The sequence below is a fragment of the Teleopsis dalmanni genome, chromosome 2, assembly GCF_002237135.1.
Source record: "Teleopsis dalmanni isolate 2A chromosome 2, ASM223713v2, whole genome shotgun sequence".
NCBI classification, from domain to species: Eukaryota; Metazoa; Arthropoda; class Insecta; order Diptera; family Diopsidae; genus Teleopsis; species Teleopsis dalmanni.
The window spans coordinates 240,720,094-240,731,775 of NC_051847.1; the positions used below are offsets into that span (position 1 = coordinate 240,720,094).

The 11,682-nt window shown below is 27.8% G+C and overlaps 2 protein-coding genes across 3 annotated transcripts; both read right to left on the minus strand.

Annotated features, from left to right (window-relative positions):
• Positions 1–921: 921 nt before the first annotated feature.
• Positions 922–9,182, minus strand: LOC119677777. 2 transcript variants are annotated; one of them, XM_038089287.1, is made up of 6 exons: positions 9,150–9,182; positions 7,687–7,752; positions 1,962–2,201; positions 1,762–1,889; positions 1,559–1,663; positions 922–1,495 (listed from the first exon to the last, which is right to left on the minus strand). In XM_038089287.1, exons 3-6 carry the CDS (start codon positions 2,145–2,147, stop codon positions 937–939), a joined length of 978 nt encoding a protein of 325 aa, XP_037945215.1. In that variant the 5' UTR covers positions 2,148–2,201; positions 7,687–7,752; positions 9,150–9,182; the 3' UTR covers positions 922–936. The 2 variants fall into 2 exon arrangements, with proteins under 2 accessions (XP_037945215.1, XP_037945216.1); XM_038089288.1 differs by lacking the exon at positions 7,687–7,752 and having other exon boundaries at positions 9,150–9,161.
• Positions 3,543–4,740, minus strand: LOC119677776 (TWiK family of potassium channels protein 7-like). Its single transcript, XM_038089285.1, has one exon. The coding sequence runs from the start codon at positions 4,722–4,724 to the stop codon at positions 3,600–3,602; it is 1,125 nt and encodes a 374-aa protein (XP_037945213.1). The 5' UTR covers positions 4,725–4,740; the 3' UTR covers positions 3,543–3,599.
• Positions 9,183–11,682: the final 2,500 nt, after the last annotated feature.

Here is an 11,682-nt window from a genome sequence, read left to right on the forward strand (position 1 = left end):
AAGTGCAGGAAGTATAAGAATATCCGTATTCCTATACTAAAAAAATTGTAACAAAAATTCGAACTGTTAGCAAATAATGCAACAATTAGAAAAATATCAAGTGAACAAAAAAATAAATTCAGCTTTTATATGTAGTCCAAATCATTATATACAATGACATATATTTTTTTTTAAATACTAACTTAATGTGTACGTCTACAAAACTTATAACGTCTATAATATGTAACTACATCGTCCCAGTTTTTCCTATTAAATAGTGACAGTTATTATTTAATAGAAAAAACTGGGACGATGTCCCAGGAACATAGTTTGATAGGGACGATGTTCCTATCAACTAGTGACAGTCATTATTTGACAGAAAAAACTGGGACGATGTAGTTACATATTATAGATGTTTTATTCACTACAAATAGGAGACACTAATCTGAATTTGTATATTTTAGTGTCGAAACCTTCAGTTAACTACTAACTGGAGCTTTACCATTGTCATGGTTCCGTTTACCATTTACATGGTGATCGACCTATGCCTAAGATGTGTTTTCTAAGGATAATACCCTGACACGACGAACGCTAGTCACCGGAGAAAATGTCAAAACAAAAAGGTATATACTTAGTTCTACAGAATTATAATCTATCTGATGGCATACTCTATCCCTATCAGCAAACTGATATGTATGTGAATAAAAATTTAAAAATGGAAAGAGTTTTGTTTCTTTTTTTGCTAACGTGGATAAAACTGCACATTATTGTCTAATTAGCTTTGTTTACTGCCAGCATAACCTAACCTTTGTTTACTTTAGTTAACAGAAGTCCTCAATTATCTAATCTACATAAATAACACAAACTTATAAGGGCATATAAATATATCACTACTGAGCTCTATGTAAAATCAATAAGTGTGTCTTATTAAATATATAAAATGTAACGATTTTTACACTAAATTTGACTCACTTGGTTGAGGACAACGCAACCCTTGCTAAATCCAATCAGAACTAATTTGGATTTATCTAAATTGAGATTTTCACGCCACCACAATGGATTATTATTTGAACGATTTTGTTGTTGAATTTGAAGAGTGCAATTGTTACTATTATTTAAGTGCTGAACATTATTTTGTTGCGCTGTAGTTGGATGTTGTTTTGTTGCAGTTACATTTGAAACAGATATATTTTCTGCATTAGATGCATTACTATTAGTTGTTGGTGTTTCATCAGTTGACTTAGAGATATCTGCAGCACCTGCTATGTTGGGAAATAACACAGCATTTTCTCCATCAACACTAATATTTTCTTGAACTTGCAATATATCAATATCCATTTCCTGATTATTATCATTTGATATCGATGACGATGATGATGAATCAGTTGTAACAGTTGACAGATTTGATGAAAGTGCTGTTGCAACTGCTGCTGCAGCAGCAGCTGCTTGTGCGGCCTGATCCATAATTTCGCTCTCTGGTATAGATATAAGGCGTTGAGATAGATTTTGTAATAATCTAAAAAAAGGTATTTAGTAAAAATTAAAAATTTATTGAGATCTATATTTTTATTAGATTTACTTTTCTAAATGTTGTAGAGCATGATTCATTGGCGTATGATCCGGCACTCCAGCATTGTTTCCACGCACAAAGTTGTCAAAACAACTAAAAGTTTTAAACTCCATTCTATTTAAAAATACATTGTATTATTAATATATATTAGTATTTAAATACATTTTCGTCAAAGAATTCTTTTTAAATGTTTAAAAAATATAGATATCTACCTAACAGGGCGTATGACAATGATATGTGACAGCGGAAATGCCTCACGCAATAGTATAGCTGAATTTTCTAAATTGTATTTCATATACCCGCGACTATCGCGGTTCGTCTCCATACTCTCTGGAAAATCCTGTAAGTAGTTTTAATAAGAAAATGAAGTATTTAATTAGAAAATTACATAATGAAGTTTTTGATTTTATACCTGTACATCTCCACCAAAGTATATGATCGCTGTCGAATCTTCTACATTTTGGGTTGGTTGTCGTATTATTGGTGGACAATATACTATATCATTAATACGATTTTGAAACCCCGCAACTGCAAATATTCGAAATGGACCAGCTGAAGTGCTTGGCGTGCATAAACGTTCAGCGCCGCCACCAAGCATTACACTGAAGTTTGTAACACGGTTTTGTAGCTGCAAAAAATTATCAATGATTGCCTTGAAATAAGAGAAGAAGAAAAATATGTTTATTTCTATATTGAAAGTTAATAATTCTGCATTACATATACAATCTAACGTACTATTATCAAATACTAATTAACTATATCAATGAATCAAGTGTGTAACAATGTCCTTTATCCCTAGCATCATCTAGTACAAGTGGAATTATTTTTAGATATTTATCGATTCAATATTATTCAATTCATTATTATTGAAACCAATCCTTGTTTATGGTATGACAAGATTCTTTCCAATTTTTGGAATATATTTTTTAAGCATTTAATGAGCGTAAATGCTCAACTATCACATGATTTTAAGATTATAATACAACCCATTTAACTCTTATATGTAACTTAATATTTGCAGCAATTGGTTAAGTAAACTTTTTCACCATAATGTTCTATAAATTAACATAAACACGTACGAGACGTTTTTAGTAATTTGAAGAAAACTTCAAAAATATAAATGAAGAAAAAAAGATAAATTATATGGGTCGAACCCAACAAAAAAGCCATGTTAATAAGAGAAACTTCTTTAAAGCATAAGATATTTTATCCATTTACAACTTATTAACTTTAAATTACTATCCAAAGTAAATTAGATATGGATATGCAGAATGATTATAAAACCGGTTCTCATACGTGGATTTACTGCTAGAATTTAAAAGAATAAAATGTATGTACTTATGTACTTTATACGGCAAATACTCAGAAATATATTTGCCTCAATGTTTTCGCATAATATCAATCGAAATATATATGAACATAACATCAAAGTAAAAAATTTACAACTTTAAAAACCTATATATCTCAAGAATCAAGTATCAAGAATATACAAATAGCTTAGTATTAGAAATACTATGTGGTATTATATTGTACGTTTACAATCGTAACAAAATGTGAAAAAATAAAAATCATGATATTCAATAATTATTAAAATAAAACGAAATTGAATTGCATTTTGGATATATAGAATATTAACAGAGAAGACAGCACAGGCACCATAGTATGTCTCTTATGCTAAATTATGTTACATAGTTTATATAGGATTAGTATCTCTAAATTGTAAAGTACTGCAACATTAAAAGGTTAATTTAATAACAAATATTAATAATAATAATGTATTTATATTTAAAGCTATTTGGCAAATTTATTTATAAATTACTTTTTCAAAATTCCTAAATCTGGTAGTACGCACCTCCAACAATCCTTTTAATAAAAATCTCATTTTTGCACATTAAGATAATAAATAAAACTTTAGTTTTGTATTTGTACGAGTAAAAATTTAAACACGTAATTAGATTAATTTAAAAAAATTATATGTGGCATGAAATCTTTTAAATTGACAATGCTATCTATATACACTAAAAATGTTTTATATACTAAAATTATTTGTTTAATAGTAATCATCGTCATAAGAGTCATTACTATCAAAACAACGTCCGAATCGTTTTCTTGTATCTTCAAGACAAACTTTGGTGTCCTCTTTCATATCATGCACCTTCACACGCACTTCCTCACGCATTAAATTATAACACATTGCGACTAGGCCCATGCCTATTAACATGTAAAGAAAATTTATTGCTAATTTTGAATTTTGATCGGTCATAAGTTGTAATTCAAATAGTTCATTTGGATCTGCTGTAGCATCTTCAATAGCATTTTTCCGAGCCGCTTCGATATCTGCAGACGTTACCAAACTTGCACCCGGCACAAAATCACCGAAACCGATTTTACATAATGACGTCATACAAAAATAGAATGAATTAAGATATGACCATTTCTCCCAATTAGCAAACATAATTGTGCCCGTTATTATATAGAAGATAATAACCCACAAACAAGCAGTTGAAGGTACAATAATCCTTTTACGTTCATCATTTCCAGTACTACCGCACTCTAGTGCATCCAAACGTTTATCAATGGATGAGTTATCTTGCGTGCATTCATGCAAAGAGCGATATAAAAACTTAAAGGAACGCGCCAATACTTTTCCCATATTTAAAAAATACAATATATAAAGTGGTATGCCAAAAGTGGAATATATAACTGTAAAGCCCTTTCCCCAAGGCGTACGTGGCACCATATTTCCATAACCAATCATAGTAATAACTGACAAACAAAACATAAGTGCTGCTGGGAAGGACCAAATCTGTTGTGGTGTTCTTCCGCCGTAACCATTTTTAATCATTGCAGCAATTTGTGTTTGGTACTCTTTTAATACTGCTTCTGCTTCCTTTTGCCACTTAAATCTATCGAATGTATTAAGTTCTTCAGTTATGTGCCATAACTCCACTGAGCAGTTATGCCTTAAGGCAACCACTTCGGATGCTGTCTTATCCACATATTCACGTTCGATGTTCATGAACGATACCGCCCCAAATATAGCGTACAGTACGATTAGTGCTCCAACACCAACTTGGGTGCACATAAACGTAAAAAAATTACGACAGCAACGCTTCACCTGCCTACGGGGCTGATTACTGCGTAAAGAAGATGAGGGACTCTGCGTTTTCGACATTTTTAATTGTTCGTTTGTTCGATTAAATTCATATTTTTTAAAAATTTAATATTTTAAATTTAATTTTAACTTATATAATGAATTTATATTCTTAAAATGCAAAATTTTATTTTCATTATACGATTTTATTTTTTTATTTAATGAACTATCATTAATATTGGAAAAAATTTAATTAATTAAAATACATCTTAAATTTATTTGAATGTTCTAAAAATAAATCTTCGACGTATTTCACTATAAAGACAAGAAAGCACATACGAACGAGACGCTTTCATTTTGTTTTCAGAAATATTTTATTTTATATCTGTATATTTCGACTACGTAGTCTTTCCTACCGGCGGCGCTCAATTCTCTTCCGAATTGCAAGAACAACTGAACAACTGAATGCGAACACATTTCTAATGACTATTTCTAGCAGGAATTGAGAACTCTCCAACATTGAATGATTGCAGATGTATGTAGATGGGATCTAGCGACGAGTGTGATGAAGTAAACTGATGAAGTAAAATTACATAGTGTTTCTTTATACTACTATATTAATTTGAAAAATTGCATAAAAAATATATTATTAGAATAACAAGCTTATATTTTTATTTACAAGATATTACACAAATTTGAACATTTTTATTAATGAAGACGCATAACATATCGAAAAAATAAAAAAAAATTTAAAGTCAACTATAAAAAACAATATCATATTATATAAATATTATATTTAAGAAAAATTTTGAAAAGAAAATAAGCTTTATCCATGGTCGAAAACTGTTAAAAATGTTAGTATTAATTTTAACTATAAAACTAGGATTCCGGTCTATGCTCTTATAAAAAATCAGTGATACTAACTAGGGAAATTATAATAATAAAGCAAAAATGTATACTTGATCTACTGTTTATAATTAATATTTACTGACTGATAAGAGATTCTTTACAGATAATGTGATGTAGTGAAGTGCTATTTTTCTAATATTCTCTTTCTTATTTAAAGTAAAGCTTGATAGTCATACACTATCCTTCATTTCGACCTCTAAATTTCTGACAAAAACGGCATTTTATTACCTACCTTACGACAATTATATTGAACAGTAAACCCACTAAGTAAATCACTACTCAGTCAAGTTATTGTTGTTGTAGCTCACAGGGTGCTTGCTCATCGAACTCGACGAGGGACTCCGGGACATGCACCCGGCAGTGTCTTGCAACCGTACTCACTCATACACAGCAGAATTAAAGTCTATTATAGATAAACTTATTTGACAATAAAACTTCGGTTCTCATAATTATGTTAATGAATTACTCGATGTTTGAGAGATTATATGAAAAAAAAAACAAAATATTATTCTACCCTATCATAAGATCGTAATTAAGGAATTTAAATATTTTTTCGATATTAAATTTTATATTCATGCGATATGTATCTTTGCAAATTTCCACGTCAAGAATTAGTCTATTATATATTATATATGGGTATAAATCGTATTTCAGCAAGCAACGATGTGGAACTTTTTTGTTGAAACGGTCAGACCACAAATAAAAGTAATTTAATTTGTTTGTCAGATATTTATTCATACTAGCGGCAGCCTCAATCTTGATATCGATTTCTAATAGAGGAGACAAGGAGGAGAGTATTAGTTTTTTAATGCAACATGTCATGTGTTATTTACGATTACACAAAACCAATTTCAAGATTCAAGTCTTACAATAGTGTGAATGCAACTCAATTTATTTTCAATGGTCAAGCTACCAGTAGTGTGATTAGGATCAATTTACTTGCGTATAACCTTGTTATCCTTTGTTTGGTTTGTGTTTTTAATACACCATATTATAATATGAAGAATAACTCACTTTGAACAATAACATGAGCCAGTTCAATTTCGAATTCATCACATAGTTATTCTCTTCCTTATAGTTGAACATATTGTCGTTTTCTAAAAAGTATCTATAGGCATATAGGCTATAATTAATGCTTTTATGAGTTTCATTATTTAATTTCACAATAGACGAAACCAATCTTGAAGATTTTTTTGTTGAAAATATGAAAAAATTTTTTATCTTTGTGCTTAACCGATTCTATTGCGGACATGGGAAAGAAACATAAGGGACCTGTCAGAAACTAACATGCCACCGTAAAGCATTTTGAAGTTCGTTGTACCTTGCCGGAAATTATTCCACCAAACAAGGTAGAGTTTAGAACACAACAAACAATTCTAATCGAACTGTAATACTGAGAGATTCTTGAATTTAGATTCTATCTTCCGCTATAAAATTTGCTACTAATGAAAGTTTTTTATTTAAAAAAATTAACAAAAAACGTTGACAACACTGTGATTTTAATTTTATATTATAATTTAGTTTGAAGTCTAAGTGAAAAAAAAAACTGTCGAAATAAATTATAGCTTAAGAATATTTTATCGAATGCAAATAAAAGAATATAAATTTTAATAATTCTATAAAACACAATATTTTCACCACACAATTAATTTTAATAAAAATGAGAACATCTGTGCATTTTGTTTGAAACAAGTATATATCAAATAATGAGTTATTATTATTATTTACTTGTTTCAAACCAAATAAATAAATTTGTATAGTACACAATTGTTCTAAATAAAAACATTTCGCTAATTAAGCAAGGTGCTAACAAATCGGTACGTTCAATAAACTCTAATAGTTAAACAAAAGCAATTAAGCAAAGCTAATTGTTTATATTATGCATTTAACAAAATGCTTTATGTAAGTAATAGATAAACAAATTTTTAAATCTAAAAATAAAATTGTATATATTCATTTTACACTTTCTTAGATATTGACTTATCTTAAGGACGATGGAATTCAGTAAGAGGACAAAGCTTTCGAGTTAAATTTATTAGGAAAGTACAAAAAAATGTCTATTAATTTATAATTTAAATTATATTTTATATAATATACTAAATTAAAAAATTTTTATACTTATATTATTACTTACAGTTTTAAATAAAAATATGTTTAAAAAATTCAATGTGCTATTTTACATATAGCGTACGTTTTGCACCTAAAAATTAAACACAAAAATTAAATTAATCAATTCAAAGAAATTAAAAATAAAGATTTCATGTAAATAAATAAAATTAAACATATTTATATATATTTAAATATATACATATTTCATATTTTGCAATATCTTTTCATACAATGTGAATAAATTATAAGAAGTAATTTTTTTTTAAATTTGATATATTTTTTAAAATCATTGCATATAGAAACCAATACTTCTTTTGCAGTCTACAGGCCATTCATTGTTTTAGAAACATTTTCTTACTTCTTATAAATCTAAATCTAAGTCTAAAGTAGTTGTAAGTTCGCTAACACTTGTGGGTAAATATATTTATTATAATCTATTTTATATTGATCATTTAAAATAGATTACGTTTACCTCTAAATAATTTATATAAACATTGAAAATCTATTTTATGTCGATAATTATAAAAAAGATTAGCTTTACGGTTTAGTAATTTATATAAAAATTATAAAAAGCTGTGGTGCACAGGGTTATTGTAGATTTATCTATCTGAAATTGTACCGTCATTAAAAACAACCAAAAAACTATGACGGTCTGTGTATAAAAATTTACGGTTTAAAGTTCGAGGGTAACTGTTATCTATATTATGTCAAAAAATTTGAATTTTTTACTAAAAACATATAATTTCAAGATATCATGACATTAATATATAAACGTCGCATTAATTTAACAGAATCTACCTAAAATATGTTAAGCAAAAAATCGCTAAGCTATGATATGATAAATATCAAAGACATTATTAATTTTATTAAATTATGTAAAGTAAAAATATAAAATTTTTCTATATATATTGAATTTCTTTCAAATTTAAATTTATACTTTAGATTTTTTTAATTTTAATAAATTTTAAAAAAGTAATTCAGCCACACAAATAAAGCTTTGGGGTCGTGCTGCGTCAAGGCTTATTATAATAATCATAATGTAATTAAATATTTTAAATACCCTTGTACGTGCATACAAAAATAATATTAACTAATAAATATACTAAAATTATATTAATTATATTAAGAAAATTACTAAAGTTCTCTTTAATTATATTGCGGCTATTATTCGTCATAAGTAATTTCATCATTTACTAATGTATGCAGCAACTACACATATTTTAATAAAAGAAATTTGGCGGCAAGACATTATTAATGACTTTAAGAATAATTTTATTTATTGAATATTCCTAAAATAAAAATTTAATTTATTAAACCTTAAGCAGTCATAATATCGCATAAAAATAGGACATGAAACAGGTAAATAATGATTTTCAAGGACTTATTTTTGCGACTTTTCTCACTTTTCAAAATGCGGAATTAAAATTTATTTTTTTTATACATATATATATAATTATATGTTAAAAATGATATTCTTATTGTACTTACAGTTTTAATAGTTTTTCTTTATCGTTTTTGTTAATTTTGCGTATACCTTTATATATATATATATCTATATATATATTATAGACAATAAAAATTTACACTTAGGGTTAATTGCCACGACAATCTTATATATTAATATTTATTGCTTTTTTGCAGAAATATTAAATTTCAATTCTTGCTAACATATTTTCCCGCACTTTTTTTATTTGTTTATATTTATGTTTGCGCGAACTACGCAAAGTGCAGTTTCCTATTACACTTGTAATATTTTAATGAAATTTTTTATCGGCTCGATTTGTTGTATATTTTTTTTTTGTCTGCCAAAAACTGCAAGTGTTGTTGTCTCTCTTATTTGCATTTGTTTGCATTTTCATTATATGTGTTGTCAAAATGTCTCCATTCTTCAGTATGCGTCATTTTTTGCATAGAAATTCTACTCTTTTCCATAATTTGTTCGGAAAGTTATGTAAGATCTGATTATATGCAATATAATTGAATATTAATTTGTGTAGAAAATCTATTTCTTGTGTTCTTGAATTTAATATTAGGCCTTTTCTTTTATAAGCATGTCGCAAAAGAACAAATAAAATAAGCACTACTTTCGATGGCAACTCTGGACAATATGGAGATTTTGTTAGATTTATATGTGCAAAACACGTAATAAAATTTAAAGTTAATATGTCGAAAATGAATAATATTCTTTGCAATTATTGTTGTTCTATTGTGAACATAGTATTCTAGTAATACTATGTTCAGACAGACCTTAATGTCACAAAAATCTTAATTTCATCTTCGTTTTACCGAAATTAAGTTGTTTCCTCCTTACAAAATTCAGTTTTAAGGTTAGGACGATATTAAAGGAAATGGCCTTAATTTGATTGAAACAAAGCCTGAAATTAAGCGAAATTTCTAATGCAACTATGCGAGAGATAAATTTTGAACCAAAGATAAGTTGAGATAACGAATATATGACATTTATTTTTAAAAACAGTTGACTTTAATAAAAACGGAAAAATATTTTAAAAGTAGTGCAAATTTTTAAATTTGAATATAGAGAAAAAATTGTAATTATTACTAATTTAAAAAAGAGTAAAAAAAAATAATCCACATACCTGAAATCCATTAAATCTAATAAAACTACTGAATACCATTCTTTATAGTTATTATTTTCGCACACACGAGTGGTGTTTTTAGCATGTAATTTTTAATTACATTTGGCTGTCTAAATAACCATAACTATAACTTATGCTATGTTCAGACATTTCGTAAGTGTTCATACTGCCCCAAATTAATTAAATCATATGTTTTTTGATTACAAATCGAATTACATGCTCAAAACACTATTTGTATCTAGGATATTTTAAAATTTGATATTGAAATTTGATTTTTGAAATAACATAAAATAGAAATAAATAAAAAAATATGAAATTCTTATTAAAATATGTTTCTTAAAATCGTCAAGCTACTCCAAAATAATAAGTAGCATCTTAGGCAATTACAATTGAAGAAACAAAACATTCCTACTTTAACTCAACATGTGGAAGGCTGCTATAAAGCTATACTACTTGGAACAACGTCATCTGTACCAAGACCATTTTAGAAATTTGTAAATATATCATCCTACATACCTCAAAAAAGCTTTTCAGTTCTGTCTGAACAGTTAAAATCTTAACAAAAATAAGACATTATTTGGCGTAAAGTGCTTCCTCTTGACAAAAGAATCGCAATTGCTTTATGTACGTTAGAATCTTCTAGGGAATGCAGAGTAGTGTGTGAATTATTTGCCGTTGGCAAGTCCACAGTTGGTATGTACTTATAAATTTAAATGTACTTAAAAAAGTGTTTAATAATAATTTTACTTAAATGGATGCCATATTAAAATACGTCCTACCAATAGCTTTTGTTCTAAGTAGAAATCTCTTTTGCAGGTGATCGGGTACTTTTGGTCTATAATAAACTATCAATTTCTCAGTGATACCTGAAAATTTGTATATTATGGTCACGCAGTAAGGGTCCGCCTGAATCACCTCTGCACTGTCCTTTCTTTCGACCAACATCAACAGCACAAACATTTGATTCGTGTACGAATGCATTTAAATTCCGGCAACAATTTGATAATGTTACCAACTCCATTTCAACATAGGAGATGATGACATCGCCTCCAGATAATTCTCATGAAAATCTGCATCTAAAATATTGAAAAAACCGTTAAAAATTAAAAATAAACATAATAAAAATAAGATGTTTATCTTATCTTAAAATCAATCAATTTTAGAAATACATATATATATGAACATAATATTATAAAGCTTATATGTATTAAACTTGTATTGATAAATTCTACTTTCATGTAAAGGTGCATCCACACCAAAATTATAAAGCTTATATTAAGTTTGTATAGATAAGTTCTACTTTCATATAAAGGTGCATCCACACCAAAACACGCTTGCGATCAAACGAACTTTTGCAGGTACGTTTTTCTACGAATAATTATTCGTTCGCAAGCGTTCACTTTGGTGTGAATGCATCTTTAGGC

What these genes read in the sequence shown, in the direction of transcription:
- LOC119677777 (XM_038089287.1), bottom strand. Translation starts at nt 2,147, where the DNA reads ATGCTTGGTGGCGGCGCTGAACGTTTATGCACGCCAAGCACTTCAGCT. An exon ending in ACTTTGGTGGAGATGTACAG is followed by an intron (nt 1,890 to 1,961) that starts GTATAAAATCAA and finishes AACTACTTACAG; the next exon opens with GATTTTCCAGAGAGTATGGA. An exon ending in GCTCTACAACATTTAGAAAA is followed by an intron (nt 1,496 to 1,558) that starts GTAAATCTAATA and finishes ACCTTTTTTTAG; the next exon opens with ATTATTACAAAATCTATCTC.
- LOC119677776 (XM_038089285.1), bottom strand. Translation starts at nt 4,724, where the DNA reads ATGTCGAAAACGCAGAGTCCCTCATCTTCTTTACGCAGTAATCAGCCC.